General features: G+C 44.9%; 1 protein-coding gene across 1 annotated transcript in view; it reads left to right on the forward strand.

The window, feature by feature from the left end:
• The first annotated feature begins 4,105 nt into the window (after positions 1-4,105).
• EDEM2 (ER degradation enhancing alpha-mannosidase like protein 2) overlaps positions 4,106-17,529 on the forward strand; it is a 40,394-nt gene continuing 26,970 nt past the window's right edge. The window contains exon 1 of the mRNA XM_068101016.2: positions 4,106-4,562. Within this exon, the coding sequence (XP_067957117.1) occupies positions 4,468-4,562 (95 nt within the window). The 5' untranslated portion in view covers positions 4,106-4,467. The remainder of the gene's footprint in view (positions 4,563-17,529) is intronic.

Consider the following 17,529-nt stretch of genomic DNA (forward strand, 5'->3'; position numbering starts at 1 on the left):
AATAAATGTTAGCTCTTTCACGAGCCTCGATTCAGTATACAAAAAAAAAAAAAAAAAAAAAAAAAAAAGTGGGAGCCCCCATTATGTTGCTACGAAATTTGGATGCACCAAAACTCTGTAACGGTACAAGACTCGCTGTCAAAACTCTTATGCCCCGTGTGATCGAAGCCACCATTATGACTGGTTGTGCCAAGGGAGAGGATGTTTTTATTCCACGGATTCCCATCATCCCAACAGATATGCCATTTCAGTTCAAGCGCCTTCAGTTTCCAGTGAGACTATCATTTGCTATGACCATGAACAAGTCTCAGGGACAATCTCTCAAGGTTGCTGGAGTTGAACTGACAAGTCCATGTTTCTCTCATGGTCAACTCTACGTTGCATGCTCACGTGTTGGGGCAAGCAAACATCTTTTCATCAGAGCACCAAACGGCAGAACAATAAATATTTCTACCCCAGAGCTCTTGCTGACTAAACACATGTCTGTTAATATTTTACCTCGGCAGCGCTGGTGGCTCAGTGGATCATGTGCTTGCTTCCCACGGTGGTGGCCCAGTGGATCATGTGCTTGCCATTGTTAGCATATATTAGCATTCGATCGGCTTCCGCTATTGGAATTTGATGATACGCGCTCCGAAGATCGAGAGTGCTGTACACGGAATATTGGGCGACCTGTCGAACCAGAGAATCCAATCCCGGAAGTGGGTAGGCGTCCAGGTGCGTAAATCTATTTATGGTTTGTGAATAATCGATTACCATGAGCTTGCGATGATTTTCGGACTGGGCGACCAAAACTTGCGCACGCCAAGGGGATCGCTGGGCTCGATTATGCCTTTGCGGAGGAGTCTGCTAGTCTCCTCTGAAATGAATTGTGCATCGGCCCGGGAGTAGCGCCGGGATTTGATCGTGACCGGAGCGCAATCCGTAGTTAGATTCGGAAATAAGGTCATCGGTTCAATCGACATCCCTGCCAGGGCACACACCGAGAGAGTGGCATCTCCCCCGAACGTCATCTCTAAGCGGCCGTGGCGCCCCAATAGAACTTCAGCGCATAAGGTGGGCAATACCATTAGGCGAACATCAGGATACATTGTACCATTAATTACTACCTTTACGCGGCATTCGCCCTAAGTGCGCAGACGTTGCCGTGGCTTTTCCAGCAGACGTTGCCGGATGCTTGAAGAGTAAATTCCAGAAAAGAACGCATCGCGCATAAGATCGTCGCACATTTGCTCGTGGGATCTGACCTCATGAGCACATTCTTTGCCAAGGCGACGCAATTCTTGGGCGAAATGAGTGAGGGATTCCGAAGCGTCCTGCTTCCTCGAGGCGAGCTGATACCACGTGTGAATGACATTCAACGGCTTGATATAGATGGTGCGCAGCTCCGCTACGGCGAGGTCGAATGTCTGGCAATGGGATATGTAGTCATGAACGACGTGGGTCACATGAGAGTTAAGCACCGTGCGCTTCACCTCGTCTGTGATGTCGTTATGCCCTTGCAGGTAGCTGGTCAGGAGACTAAGCCAGTGCTTGAGCTGGCTCGGAGCTTCCGCAGTTTGTGGGTCCACTCCGAACGTGGGCAGTTGCAAAAGCTTGTGGGTCATGTTGATCTTGAATGAAGGTAGAAGATTCGATTCTGATTATGTGTTGTAAAATAATGAGATCGACAACAGTGTCTCCGAAGGTGAGTTTAATCAGAATCGAACTCCAGAAATATCTAAAAGAGAATTGACAATCATGAGATCAATATACGTCAATCATATGAGCAAGAAAGAGTATGACATTCAGGCAAATAAGCAAGCAATATGCAATGAGGTTACCCTTACCATTCTATGCATACACGTGGATAAAGCATGACAAATGTCTCAGGAGTGCCCTTCACTCTTCGGAGCCAAGATCTTATATTGGCCAAGTAGTGGTCAGTAGTGGTAATGACACCTGGGTCGCAACTTGGGATACAATTTCACCACAGTTATGCTTTTGTTTTCTTTGTGTAGTCCCGACCTCGAGTGGCATAAGGCTTTGTGGTGGGCAATATCCCACAATATCCCATTAATCACATTTGTCAGGTGAGGCATTGGCCAGATATTGAGTGAAATTGCAATTAATTGAGCTTGATTCTTGTCCCTACCAGCATTTGGCTGATTCGTGTAAAAAGATAAGTGTCTTGTTACTCAAGTTAGCCTAAATAAAGTTGCATGTAAATGTACATCGAAGTAATGGTGGGGAGAGTAACAAATGTTAGATTAGAAATCGCCTCCCCAAAATCGTTCAGATTTATCGGACAAAAAAAAAAAGTTAGGCTTGGCCTTGGCCTTGGCATGGCTTCTGTTAAATTTAGCCATCAGCCCAGATCACATGTTAAATTTAGCCATTAGCTCATATCACATGTTAAATGTAGCCATAAGCCCATATCACATGACATGTTATGTAGCCATATGCCCATATCACATGTTAAATGAAGCCATAAGCCCATATCACGTTAAATTTAGCCATAAGCCCATATCACTTTAAATTTAGCCATAAGCCCATATCACTTTAAATTTAGCCATAAGCCCATATCACTTTAAATTTAGCCATAAGCCCATATCACATGTTAAATGTAGCCATAAGCCCATATCACATGTTAAATGTAGCCATAAGCCCAGATCACATGTTAAATGTAGCCATAAGCACATAACACATGTTAAATGTAGCCATAAGCCCAGATCACATGTTAAATTTAGCCATAAGGCCATATCACATGTTAAATGTAGCCATACGCCCATATCACATGTTAAATGTAGCCATAAGCCCAGATCACATGTTAAATGTAGCCATAAGCGCATAACACATGTTAGTAGCCATAAGCCCAGATCACATGATAAATTTAGCCATAAGGCCATATCACATGTTAAATGTAGCCATACGCCCATATCATATGTTAAATGTAGCCATAAGCCCAGCTCACATGTTAAATGTAGCCATAAGCGCATAACACATGTTAAATGTAGCCATAAGCCCAGATCACATGTTAAATTTAGCCATAAGGCCATATCACATGTTAAATGTGGCCATACGCCCATATCACATGTTAAATGTAGCCATAAGCGCATAACACATGTTAAATGTAGCCATATGCCCAGATCACAGGTTAAATTTAGCCATAAGGCCATATCACATGTTAAATGTAGCCATACGCCCATATCACATGTTAAATGTAGCCATAAGCCCAGCTCACATGTTAAATGTAGCCATAAGCGCATAACACATGTTAAATGTAGCCATACGCCCAGAACACAGGTTAAATTTAGCCATAAGGCCATATCACATGTTAAATGTAGCCATACGCCCAGATCACAGGTTAAATTTAGCCATAAGGCCATATCACATGTTAAATGTAGCCATACGCCCATATCACATGTTAAATGTAGCCATAAGACCCAGATCACATGTTAAATGTAGCCATAAGCGCATAACACATGTTAAATATAGCCATACGCCCATATCATATGTTAAATGTAGCCATAAGCCCAGCTCACATGTTAAATGTAGCCATAAGCGCATAACACATGTTAGATGTAGCCATAAGCCCAGATCACATGTTAAATTTAGCCATAAGGCCATATCACATGTTAAATGTAGCCATACGCCCAGATCACAGGTTAAATTTAGCCATAAGGCCATATCACATGTTAAATGTAGCCATACGCCCATATCGCATGTTAAATGTAGCCATAAGCCCAGCTCACATGTTAAATGTAGCCATACGCCCATATCACATGTTAAATGTAGCCATACGCCCATATCACATGTTAAATGTAGCCATAAGCCCAGCTCACATGTTAAATGTAGCCATACGCCCATATCACATGTTAAATGTAGCCATAAGCGCATAACACATGTTAAATGAAGATACAGCAACGTTTGACAATGGCTGCGATTACAGAAATATCGAACGAAGAAAATATACATGTAACCTGCGAATGTAACAGGTGTAACTCAGGTATACAGCACGTTCACGCAAGACGCATCTTCCCTATTCGTTTTCCCCTTCAAGTTCGTTGCTAAGAGGACATTGCATTATGGGGCGACAAAGTTCCCGGATGTCCGACCCTCTTGCACGAGCTGCTTGGTGAGGCCTTCACCCTCACTGCTTCCAGACTCCAGTTGAGAGGTTTCGCGAAATTCGCGTTCTTATTTTGACAGGAGAGTTTACGACTGTGTGCAGTGAATGTTTGCCATGATACTGTAATTCGCAGCAGTTGGTAGAAACTTCGCACTGTATTTAATAACGGATTTACTCTGGTTATGCAAAGGCATATTCTTTCGTTGTTTTATGGTTTGTCTGACGTTTGAAAACTCTACGGTATCACTAAGATCCTCACATTGTAACCAGGAAGTAAAGAGAGGGGTTTTGACTTGTGAGTCCCATAGGCATAGAGCAGGTGTTTGCGTTTGTGGTGCATCACGTTACGCCTGGACATGGTCGTCAGTCGGATCGTCATTTTTGGTCTAGTCCTCGCCGCGGCCTTCGCTACTGGCGCGGCTTATGGACTACAAACGATGGAGGCTTTGAGGTGAGGAAGTTTTGTCGTTCTGCATAGAGTGATGTTTTGAAATTGACACAGGTCACAGGTATCCCGACCCCAAACCCACACCTCACCCTCTCCACAAGGACGTCGACACAAGAGGCCAATTGGTCGATCATGCCGGTTCCACTCCCCCAACGCAAACCCAATCACCCAATGCAATCCGATATCCACTCCACTCCACTGTCAGTAGGAAGGGTAGGGGCGAGTTATTAAATAAAACATATAAGTAGGGTGGCTTAGCAAAATTACCGTTAGACGGTGGACAAAATCACCAAATTTGGCATGAACATCCCTTCCTAATGACCTATTAATCAATATTAGCCGAGGAGCCCTCGCGAATTTTTACGCGTATTCGTGTAAAACCAAAAAATCCAAAATGGCCGCCATCCAGTAATTAAAAACATTTCCCGGGTTATATAAGTCATGGATAGCAAAAATTGGTATCAAAATATAAATTTTTAGGACACTGAATGTGTATTTTGATATTACAATATCACCAGTAAATTTAAAGGGACATTCAGTGATTTCATGTGAAGGGCGCCCTCAATGTTAGGGGGGGGGAAAGCTTTTGGCTTGAATACATTGCTTATAACTCCAGGTCATCAATTATTGCGAATGATAAGCTGTAAACATTGTACCCTGGAAATACAACATTATCATTAGGAGTGCAAAATATCGAGCCCAAGAATTGGGCGTGTCGCTTATTGGATGTCACGCCTACCATTACAATCAGTATCCACTATAAACCAATGAGAGGTTTAGATTAAGACTTAATCATGCAGGTTTAGACCATGCAGATTAAGACTTAATCTAAACCTCTCATTGGTTTATAGTGGATACTGATTGTAATGGTAGACGTGACATCCAATAAGCGACACGCCCAATTCTTGGGCTCGATATTTTGCACTCCTAATGGTTATCCTTTCTGGTCGGATCCAGCTTGGACTAGACTATTAAGTACATATGTACACCTGATATAGGCTGCACATTAATCAAAACAAAACACTGAAACAAAAAAAAGCCGACTTGGAGGTACATGTAAGCAAAGTATGTCATTTGTTTTTGAAAAAATGAGGATGCCCCCAAAAGTCTCTGGTACTGCATATTTATATAGCTTTATATATTACAATACTCCTGGTCTAAAAAAAAACTCCCAGTCCCACTTGGGATGAGGGGAATTTGTAGCCACACAATCATGAAACTTATAACCACTACATGATATAATTGACCTCAGTCATCAACTTTTAAAGAAAATAATTTTAAAAAATTGAGTGTACAAGTACTTTGGTCATTCAGTAGTGAGCATGGGGGATTTCTGTTGAACAAAAGTATATTATAATGTTCAGTGTGCAATGTGCAAATCCTTACTTTCTCAGTAATCTAGACATCTGCAATGTTCTTATTTACTTGTCTATTTAATACATGGGCAAACACAACGTTTTGAGCAGACAAGATTGGCATTGCCACATTTGCATGTGGTACAGTCTCCTTTGCAACCACATTTGATTAGTTCTCTGCATGCTCTGGAAACCTCTGGCATTGATATCCAAACTGGTACCCATACATCTGACACCTTGGTCCATGCAAATGTCTGTGGAGAAGGAACCACTTGCTGTGTCTGTGTGCTGGTTGTCCAGATTCCGGCTTGGTACAATGCCCGCCGGGCATGTTGAAGAAGAGCATCCTGTGTGGGTGGTATTCTGTCCATTGATCGATTCTTCTGGCAGAAGAGTTCCTGTCTTGCTTCATTGACGGAGCTCAAGGGACTTGTTCTATCATACAAGATGATGATTAGTCTCTCGATCTTCTGGAAGTGATCAGCGTCTGTATAAAGAAGCTCAAAGGGGTGACGAGCCAGATACACAAATGTTTCTGTGATGTCTTCGTAGGCTTGCCAAGCCTGCCAGGCTGACTTCTTGCCCTTACCTTGGAAGGCTGATGTGGTATCACATCCAGAAAGGGCATGAAATACTGGTAGAGCTTGTGATCTTGTTTCCCCAAGTCTGTCACATATGGCATTGATACTGTAAAATCTGTAATTCTTACCCATTCCAAAGGCAACCCAGATGTCTACCAATGGCTGAGTGACCATGAGATCATAAAATGTACCAATAAGTATGACTACAACGTCTGTGTCAACAGTGCGCACTTTAATAGTCTTCATATCTTGCTCTAGTGCATGCACGATGTGCACTATGACCCTCGTATCTGCTTCCTCATGGTTGCAGTTCAGCATGGCGTTGATGGTGCCTGTGGATACTACAGATTCACCTGATGTGATGTACACGGATTTGCCTGATGGAAAGGTAAACTCGGCAACCTTGGACGTCAGAAAGGCAAATAGCTCCTGTTTGTTTTTTGGATCACGGAGGAAGTCCATCCAATTGCCTGGAAGCTTGGTTTGGCCGGACACTTTTCTGCGCACACCCTTTCCTCTCTTTTCCCGGGTTGATTCCTTCAAACTGTCTGGAATGTATGTGTCCCACACAACATCCAACCTTGTGGCATTCTGTAGCTGCTTCACCAGGTAGGGGATGAACACCTTGTCTGCATACTCAATGAACGTGCTGACTGCAGTAGTCGGCAGACAGTGCACAATGACAGCACCATCCAGTACAATGCAGTCATAGGTTCAAGGTGGCTCAGGCTGCTCGGGCTGCTCAATACATTTCAGTAGATCGGACTTTGTGTTTGGTAAATGCAGCTTACCAAAGTCTGAGAGAGAAGGTGGAAAGGGTTGTATCTCATGGGCAAATAATTCCTTCAGGTCACCCTCGCGACTTTGCATGGCAATGTACAACTGGCCAAAAAGTGCCACATTGTTCTGGAGCACTTTGATCTTCTTCCCCTGCTTTGTCGGGGCCTTGGGTTTAGGTCTCTTGAAGAGAGTCAGTGAGTTCTTCTTGATTGGGTCATGTATAGAGCAGCTGCGATCTTCAAGTACACTCTTGACATACTCCTGATACTGCTTTATGCCTGTGTCTTCCAATGTGCGTAGTGCGGATACTACAGACTCATCCATGCAATTGCGACTGTCGAGTGTCACTAGCTCTTCAAAATCATCAAGGAAGGGGTTTCCCATTCTGTTGAAGGTTTCAGAAAGATTGTTTACTTCCTTCTGAAATGTTTTTTGTGATGCAAGGCCCTGTTCATGGTTCCGAAAATCTGGGTCATCATTGGGAAAGTATTCTTCCTCAAACTGTGTTTGCAATCTGGCCAACTCGGGACCTGTTAACATCCAGCGTCTAAATGCGACAGGGTTTCCTGTGAGTCCAATACAACCACCAGAGCCTTTGACTTTCGCGTTCTCCTGTTCATGAGCTTGGTCAAATGGGATAGTAGAGAATATTTTGCTGGTTTTAGAAAGGACCCAGTGGCATTGTTTCTCAAACTCTTCCTTGATAGGGTCAGGCAGAGACTTCATATCTCTTATGTGAACAGGCATCCATCTTGAATAGTTCACATGGTCCAGGGCAAAAAACAAAGGTGTCAGCTGCTCCAAGACATCTACATACAAAGGAAAGTTCTTTTCTCTGTGAGCCCTGATGAAGATGAGAATAAGGGTTTCGTGTCTCAGGATAAGGTCCCAGTACATAAAGGTGGGACTCTTCTTCAGCATGTCATTCCTCCAAGCTTCTGCAGATTGATTGTCTTTAGGTCTCTCGGAGAGCAGGAAAGCCTTTCTTTGAAGGTTATGGAGAGTAAGGAGGGTGATTTGATGGGCATGCCTGGTTCGTGTGAGATGTGACACCTTCAGAAATGAGTCGGCTATGCCAGTGAAAGCCACATCTGCCTCTGTAAGGGCGGTAGTCCAGCCAGAACTTTCCAGAATATCTCCAAGTGTGTTCCACAGTGCCATTTCTGTGTGTAAACCACCTAACATAACAACATGCACTTTTCCCCCATGAGTATTAGGCCATTTCCACTGTACAAACTTTGCCAGGGCAAATAGAGGCTGATCAAAGGTAGTGACTGGAATTTGTCCTGGGTTGAGATACTCAATCGCTTGTCTCTGGACATCCATGCCGTGCTTTATCATTGCGGCGGTGGAAGACTTTCCGTAGAACATAGGCAGTAGTGAACACACAGCTGGAGGGTCTTCTATGCGAGGTTGCTGCGAAGCATGATAGGCAGCCCAGACGATGGCATCTTCATTGGTGACATCCTCCTCTAACAGTGCTTGTGCATGTTCGACCCAACTATTTTCCTGGATAAGTGCCTCATTTAAGCAGGTCTTGGTTGGCTCTGTGTTGCTCTCAGGTACTTCAATTGCAGCGGTTGTTAAAGCTACAGCAGGGACAAAAGCATAACTGACCGGGAGAGACTGCTGTGTTGCACCAGAAGGGGGTATCATAGTAGGTGGTCTGCTCTCACCAGGATCAGTTTGTGTTGGAAACTGAAAGAGACTAATTCCAGTCCCATGAAAGGAGTCATGTGAAGTGGTTGAGCTAGGGTTATGGTCTAGGTTGTCTAGGGCACCAACAGTAAACAACCCTTTCCGGAGAAAAGCAGGGCATACAACGCCGTCTTCTTCAAATCGCTCACATACAGATGTGGCAATACAGTCCTCAAGGTCCATAACCCTGTCATATGAAATGCTGATACCCATCTGATACAATTGCTGGATGAGTTTCTTGCTTCTTGTCAGTCCATGAATATTGAGACCAATGTAAATGGGGAGAGGTGGCTCACGCTCCAGAGTATGTCTTGTTTCAACAGCTGATTCAGATGGAGTTTTCTTCTTTGTGTTGTAGAGAATGGTCTGTCCTATAGTGAGGCAAGCCTGTGATTCACATCTGTCTTAATCTTTCAAGTTAAGGCCATTAAGTATAAAGGAGACAAGTGATTTGAGGCTTGGGGGCATTGAATTTTCTTGACATTGTGTTGGGAAACAGCCAGTGAATTTGAAGCATTGATGGTTGAAAATGTCCTTGCGGATTATCGTTGCATCTTTTGCTAGAATCTCAGCGTCTTCTGAGAAATCCCGTTTTTTCAAAGCTTCCTTCAACATATTTCGCATTCCTTCTTTGAAAACAATAACCGTGTTTCTACCATCGTTCTGTTCCTGTGCCTCTGGGCAGTGTTCCAGCAGTTAACGCTTCAGCCTAGTCTTGTTGACTTCTTTGTGGATACCCATGTCCTGAAGACGATTCACATAGAGTGAATGAATCTCTGAAAGCTTAAAGAGGAAAGTCCCAGAGTCTACAGCTATCTCAATGTAGCTTGTCAGCTCTACAAACACTCTAGACTCATTCACTTTTTCATTTACATTTGGTGATTCCCGACTCAACTTTCTGACGAGACTGCGGTAACGATTTCGCAGATGGGTCAGGCATTTTAAATGATACTTTGCTTCCATCGCAATCAAATCTCCTCCAACAATTCGAGCAAGAAGCTGTGTGTCATGTAGCTCTGTGATCATACATCGTATATTGGTATCAGCATCATATGTTAAAACTTGAGAGAGCTCACCGTCCTCGTGTCCTTTGTCACAGAAGATGCACTTTGCTGTGTTTATCGTTTGGCGCTTACTTGATCTCCTTTGAGACTCGACAGTGTTGGGGACACCCCTTTTCTTTGCTTGCGTCCTTGTCAACTTGGAATTGTTATATTTCAAATGGCAAGATTTATGCCAAGATGCATGGTGGGTTACAAAATCTGCAGCAGTAACATCACTGCCAAAGTAGATGTTAGTTGGAAGTGCATCAATGTCTCTGAACTGTTCTACATTTGTCAAAAATGATGTATAAGCATCTGTCATGTCACGACTTGCTATAGGATTCTGCAAAGGGCATTTCAAAGGTTCAGATGTGTGTTGCTGACAAATGATACAACAATTCCAATCTAGATCCATCTTGTATACGGGCTCGTCTCTCTTGGCACGATGTCTGAATCCAATCCGTACCAGCAGTTTCCTTGGCTTTCAATCGGTGCTCTGAAATTGAGAAAAAAGTATATATTATTCACATTAAAATAATATCAATATAAATAACTTAAGTTGAGTTTGGCAAAAATATAAATTAGGTATATAACTACGGATACCCACAAGGGTCACATTAAGGTTAGGATAAAAGCATAATTAAAACATTCACATTATTTCCATGTTCAAACCCTTGTCTCAAGAACGCACTATCTTGAGAAAAAATAGTTTAGATCACTTTTAAATTCAATTAGTTTGGATGTTGCAGTCAATATTATGTAGTTTGATTTCTTTGATCTTTAGACCTACGGGAAATAAACAACCATGTTGTCCATATGTGGTAGGTTATTTGTGTATCTTTTTTAAAAATAGGGCTTCAATAAAAATATTCTGGTATAATATAATCATACTTTGGTACAATTTAGCCATCGTATGACCGCTAAAAACCAAGGAAATTGCTATTTCAGCATAAATGGCGGCCATTTTGGATTTTTATGTTTTACTTTAATATTTCAGGAGGGTGACCGAACATGTTGAGGACATGGTTCTGATATTTAAGTAATATTTTGATACAATTTGGCTTTCCTCTAACAACTACAACCCAAGAAAATTGGTATTTTATCATGAACGGCAGCCATCTTGGATTTGTTTGTGTTACCATGGTTACGTACATATTTCGAGAGGGCTCCTCGGCTAAAATCAACTGATATACCCTACGGAAGCCTCACACCAAGAATGGCGCTTTTGTCCGCCCGGTAACGGTAATCTTGAAAATTGACCCCAAGCCACCCCGCTAATAGGGGCAATACCCCTGGCGCTCACCTGGTGGAATAAACAGTATACTGCACTGACTAAAGGTATTTTAAACCAATTTCAATGGTTGCTAGAAGACAGGGCAGCACGTAGAATCATACTAACATAATCATGACTTTAAATAAAGAAACCAAAAAAAGATACCTATTTTGGTATTTTTACCATATTTTTACCATGTACCTCCTCAGATATGTATAGCTCCTCGGACCCCAATTTTTTTTAATGCTGTGAACAAACATTGGTACATCACGGGTGATGAAGGTTGTAGTGAAGTTTCATCGAAATAGTGTGTTGTTTAAGAGGAAAAGTTTAAGAGGCAGCAAAGGTGCAGGAGGCATGTAGGAAAATGTTCGGAGAACGCTTGGATTCGGAAGAGGGTCAGAGAGCGGTATTCAGGATTGCAAAGCAGATAGCGAAAGAGAGGTGTGATGTGATGGGGGTGAGTTGCTTGAAGGATGAAGTGGGACAAATCGTTGTGGACCCAGATGGAAGAGATATGTGGAAATGCTGTTGAATACAGAAAATGAATGGGACGGCAACATAGAGAGTAACCCAGTTTTAGGACCGGCAGAGAAGATAACTGAGCAGGAAGTTGAGGAAGTGATAAAAGCAATACAACAACAACAACAACAACAACATGCATTTTAAGGCCATGTTCCCTGCTAGAGCGGGGGTTAGCCTTGCGGTCCCCATGACAATCTTCTCCATTTTGCCCTATTTTCTGCATCTCTCCTTGTTAACCCCCTTGCCCGCATTTCTTCTTCCACCATCTTTAGCCAAGTCTTTCTCGGTCTTCCCCGTCCTCTACTTCCTTCTACATTAACTTCCATCACTCCTCTCAACCAGTCACTTTCATCCTTCCTCAATACATGACCAAACCATCTCAACCTGTTCCTCTTCACAGCATCAATCACAGGCAATATTCCCATATGGTGATAAAAGCAATGAAGAGTAGAAAAGCAGAAGGGCCGACGGAGTTGTGGGAGATATGTTGAAGGCAGTGGGAAGTTGGGGTGTGAAGAGAATGACAGAGATCTGTAATCTGGTGGTGAAAGAAGGCTGCATTCCAGTGGATTTGGAACTGAGTACCCTCATCCCTCTATACAAGGGGAAAGGTGACCCTCTGGACTGTGGCTCGTATCGAGCGATAAAGTTATTGGAGCATGGAATGAAGGTATTGGAAAGGGTGTTGGAGAGGAGGATAAGGAAGAAAGCGAAGAACGACGAAATGCAGTTTGGATTTATGCCAGGAAGAGGAACGACAGATGTGCTTTTCATTTTAAGGCAGTTGCAGGAGAAGTACATGGAGAAGAGGAAGAAGTTGTTTCTTGGGTGTGTTGATCTGGAGAAAGCATTCGATAGGGTTCCATGCGAAGTTGTGACATGGGCATTAAGGAAGTTAGGAGTGGAGGAAAGGTTGATCCGAGTAGTGATGGCAATGCACAAAAGAGCGCGCACAGCTGTAAGGACGAAGGACAGGAACAGTGGTGAGTTTGAGGTGAAGGTGGGAGGGCATCAGGGGTCGGTACTAAGTCCACCACTATTTGTAGCTGTGATGGAGGTGCTGGCTCAGAACGTAAAGGAGGGTTTACCGTGGGAGTTGTTGTATGCAGATGATCTGGTGTTGATTGCAGAAAGTATGGATGGAGTGAAGGAGAAGATGAACAAGTGGAAGGAATGTATGGAGACAAAAGGTCTGAAGGTGAATATCGAAAAACGTAGGTGATGGCAAGTGGTAAAGCATGTGGTGAGGTGGAAAGAACTGAGAAGTGGCCGTGTGCTGTGTGCAGGAAGGGTGTCGGAGTGAATTCCATTCAATGTACAATGTGCATTGAGTGGGTTCATCAAAAATGTAGTGGTTTGAGAGGGTCATTAACCAGTGTGGCAGCTACATTCAAGTGTAAGGTGTGCGCAGAGGGAGCTGCAGATGGATGAAATGTTGAGTTGGATCTTGGAGACGGCATGAAGCAGGAAGGTGTGAAAACATTTTGCTACCTAGGAGACATGCTGAATGGAGAAGGTGGATCAGTCTCGGCAACGGTTACTGGTGTGAGATGCGCATGGGAGAAGTTTCGGGAACTGAGTGGCATGCTGACGAGGAGGGGAGTGTCGTTGAAGCTGAAGGGAAAGGTGTATGCTGCAATGCTGCATGTGTGAGAAGTGTTCTGATTTATGGGAGCGAGACATGGGTAATGAACGTCGAGCAGCAACGAAGGCTGGAAAGGGTGGAAATGCAAATGGTTCGGTGGATGTGTGGAGTATCGTTGAGAGAGAGGAAGACAAATGATGAATTGCGAAAGATGATGGGAATAGAGCCTGTGATTGATGTTGTGAAGAGGAACAGGTTGAGATGGTTTGGTCATGTGTTGAGGAAGGATGAAAGTGACTGGTTGAGAAGAGTGATGGAAATGAATGTAGAAGGAAGTAGAGGACGGGGAAGACCGAGAAAGACTTGGCTAAAGATGGTGGAAGAAGAAATGCGGGCAAGGGGGTTAACAAGGGGAGATGCAGAAAATAGGGCAAAATTGAGAAGATTGTCATGGGGACCGCAAGCCTAACCCCCGCTCTAGCAGGGAAAATGGCCTTAAAATGCCTGTTGTTGTTGTTGTTTAAGAGGAAAAAGCAAATTCCCATTTTGGGGGGTCAAACCTGGATCCGCTTTGACCCCCGGTAGACCCTCTTAGACCCCAATGTATTTAATGCTGTGAACAAACTTTAGTCACAACACAACAAATATCATTTGTGCCAAATTTGGTCGCAATCCCATCTGCGGTTTCGGAGAAGAGGTTTCAAGAATTGAATGGACGGACGCACTGACGGTTGCACGGCGTGATTGACGCACTGACTGACGGCGGCACGCACGCACGCACGCACGGCACGCACGATTGACGCACGGCGGCACTGATTGACGCACTGACGCATTGACGGACGCACTGACGGACACACTGACTGACGGACGCATTGATGGACGCACTGACAGACACACTGACTGACGGACGCACTGACGGACGCACTGACGGACGCACTGACGGACACACTGACTGACGCACTGACTGATGCACTGACTGATGCACTGACGGACTGACGAAATGACGCACTGACGGACGGACGGACTGACAGACGGACTGACTGACGGACTGACTGACGGACTGACTGACGGACTGACTGACGGACTGACTGACGGACTGACTGACGCACTGACGGACGCACTGAAGGACGCACTGACGGACGCACTGAAGGACGCACTGACGGACGCACTGAAGGACGCACTGACGGACGCACTGAAGGACGCACTGACGGACGCACTGACGGACGCGCTGACGGACACACTGACGGACGCACTGATGCACTGACGGACACACGGACTGACGAAATGACGCACTGACGGACGGACGGACTGAGGGACGGACGGACTGACTGACGGACGGACGGACTGACGCACTTACGGACTGATGGACACTGACTGACTGACGGACGCACGCACGCACGACGAGCCATCCCATAAACTTCCCTGAACTTCATTCCAGGTGAGCTAAAAAGGGGGTGATGTACAGGTGAACAGGTACGTCGAGAGGGCGGGAGGGGGGTGGGGGGGGGACCAATGTCACAAACAGATTAGCAAACACAACACGAGGAAATGTCACAATCACAACAGAATAAGAATATTGTTGTGGATTTGAGAATTGTGTTTTTTTGTGTAAATATCACCCTCCGTGTTGTGTGTAAAGGTCAAAGGTCGTCCCTTAGTTAGTCCATATACAATCACGTAGCAAATCATAGATTTCCCTTTTTCAGTAGTTATCTCCTTATTATGTGTATTAGTTTAAGGCTCTGTCTTCCATTAATTGACACTGCATTGCACCGAATGGAAATAAGGTAGATTCCCTTTCATTCCCAAAGCCCCCCATTCCCAAAGCCTTGATTGCCAACTGCACTCCACCATTAGCCACGAGGTAATTTCGGAGAAGAAAGGCATGTCTCCGCCATCGTCATCGGAAGGTGGACCCAGCGAGCCCCCATCCACCAATCAGGACTGGTGAGATACCAGCACGGGCGTGGCGCGGGTTGATCGCGAGGCGCGATATAAAAGCGCGCGCGCAAGCTTTTAGAGGAGAGACGGTTGAGGAGAGACGGCAGAGGAGTCTTTGGAGAGCACGCGACGCAGCGGTACGCAGGAGCAGCTTGAACCAACGGAGCTCGAACAGCAGCAGCAGCTTAAACCGGCGGAGCTCGTACCACGGCAGCTCGCATGACCACAGCTTGGGTGTTGGCGGTGCCGACCGTGGCCACGGAGGAACGGCGGCTGCCCGCTCCCGGCCCGACCGTGACCCAGTTCCCGTTGGACCTTCCTCTCCCTCCAGCCATCCCCCTCCAGCATTCGTTCCTGCCATCATCCCCCGTGTAAGTGTGCTCGTAGTCTGTCTTTTGTCTTGTCCCTGGGGTTAAGTAAGTCTGTATAAGCTAGAAATTGCTCTGTGTCCTTCTGGTCCTTCCATCCTTCTGTAAATTATTTTCTTATTCTTCCTTCTCCTTGGTTTCTTTAATTGTGTACATATTAGTAATAAATCATATTTGTATTTCCTACCTTTGTTCTTCTTTCCTTTACATCCGCTTCGTCCTTGTATTTTCCCCCATTGAAAACCTGTGGCACGATTTGGCCAACGTACAAGAATTGGGTCTAGTCCTTGTTAATAGTTCGTGCCGCGGTTGCTACACCGCTCGGCAATTACCATCTGTCCGCGGACGCGAACGGGGTTGCGCACCTGCCTTTCCGGAGGTAGCTGTGCAGCGTCAGGGACCACGTCGGCCAGTCATAGACGAGGGGATTAATCCCCCCTCGGTAAGGGGAACAGAGGCCGACGTTGGGTTCCGTAACAATATATTTGTTTTCGTTAGTGGGGGAAGGGGGGGACAACAGAAAAAGAATATTTTTGTCTTCATGGGGGTCGGGAGGGGTGGTTTGGGGGGACGGATTGGGGGACAACAGAATAAGAATATTCTGTTTTCATTGGGGGGTTGGGTGGGGGAGGTGGGACAACAGGATAAGAATGTTGTGTTTTCATGGGGAGGGGAAGTGGGTAGCTGATGGTTGCATTGACGTGGAAACATGAACCATTGACCCTTCTGCCTCTTAATTTTTTTCCCAGAATGTCCTTGGCATGGCTGTTCCTATTTAGATTATTCCTGTCCATACATAACATTTCCCAATATGGAACTGCATAGCTGTCACTTCTCTGTCTAAGGAGCATGTCAATCTTCATACATGGAAAGTTGGAGGTGACGAAAAATGGGTTGGTAGGAATTGAAAGTGGGTTATTTATTTATTAGATGTGATCGGATGATGAATGCAGAACTGCGCGCAGAATCCTGGAAGGAGTGACATGGCCTTCAGTGAGGGAAGCTCATGATGTCATACAGGCAATTGGCTGGAGTAATAATTTGCATATCGGATCGAGGTCGCTGTAGGTGTATCGGTCTGTGTGTCAATCCTTGCGATGGAATGGCAGGGAAATATTGCGTTTTGAAAATTGATCGTTCTTTGCATGTAATCCAGGTTTTGACCACACTAGAACAGGTCTGCGGGTTTTCAGAACCAAAACGGGTCAAACCCATGAAATGCGGGTCACCTGTCATCCATGCATCTTGGTTTTCCTGAATCTGATGAGTGATGACCTACATCTGCCATCTACCTTGTCGCCAAGCTTTGTATCACCTGCAAATATTAAAAGTCTAATCTACTTGACTATCCAACTAATTTATATAAATTATACACCAATAATGGTATAGCCTGGTGTTGGCTTAGCGGTTAGGGTGCCGGCTTGGGATCCTATGATCCCGTTTGAATCCCGGTCAATCGCTGAATTAACGCCAGGGAGGTTGACTCAACCTGTCATCCTTCCGAGGTCGGCAAATTGAGTACCAGCTTGCTGGGATAAATGATCCCGGTGTGTACCCCGATTTAGAATAGGTACACTGGATCCCTGCGCATCGTAAGAGGCGATTCAGGGTTGGCATCAGGAAGGGCATCCGGCCATAAAAACATTGCCTCAAAACAGGGAACCATGATTGTCATGGGGCCCACAAGGCTAACCCCCGCTCTAGCGGGGGAAAGATTGCCTTAAAACGATCATTCATATTCATTCATTCATACACCAATAATGGTACAGTTACTGATCACCGAGGTACCTTCCTAATAACAACTTCCCAGTGTGACACTCA

The sequence above is a fragment of the Myxine glutinosa genome, chromosome 9 (assembly GCF_964187855.1).
Source record: "Myxine glutinosa chromosome 9, kmMyxGlut1.1, whole genome shotgun sequence".
Lineage (NCBI taxonomy): Eukaryota > Metazoa > Chordata > Myxini > Myxiniformes > Myxinidae > Myxine > Myxine glutinosa.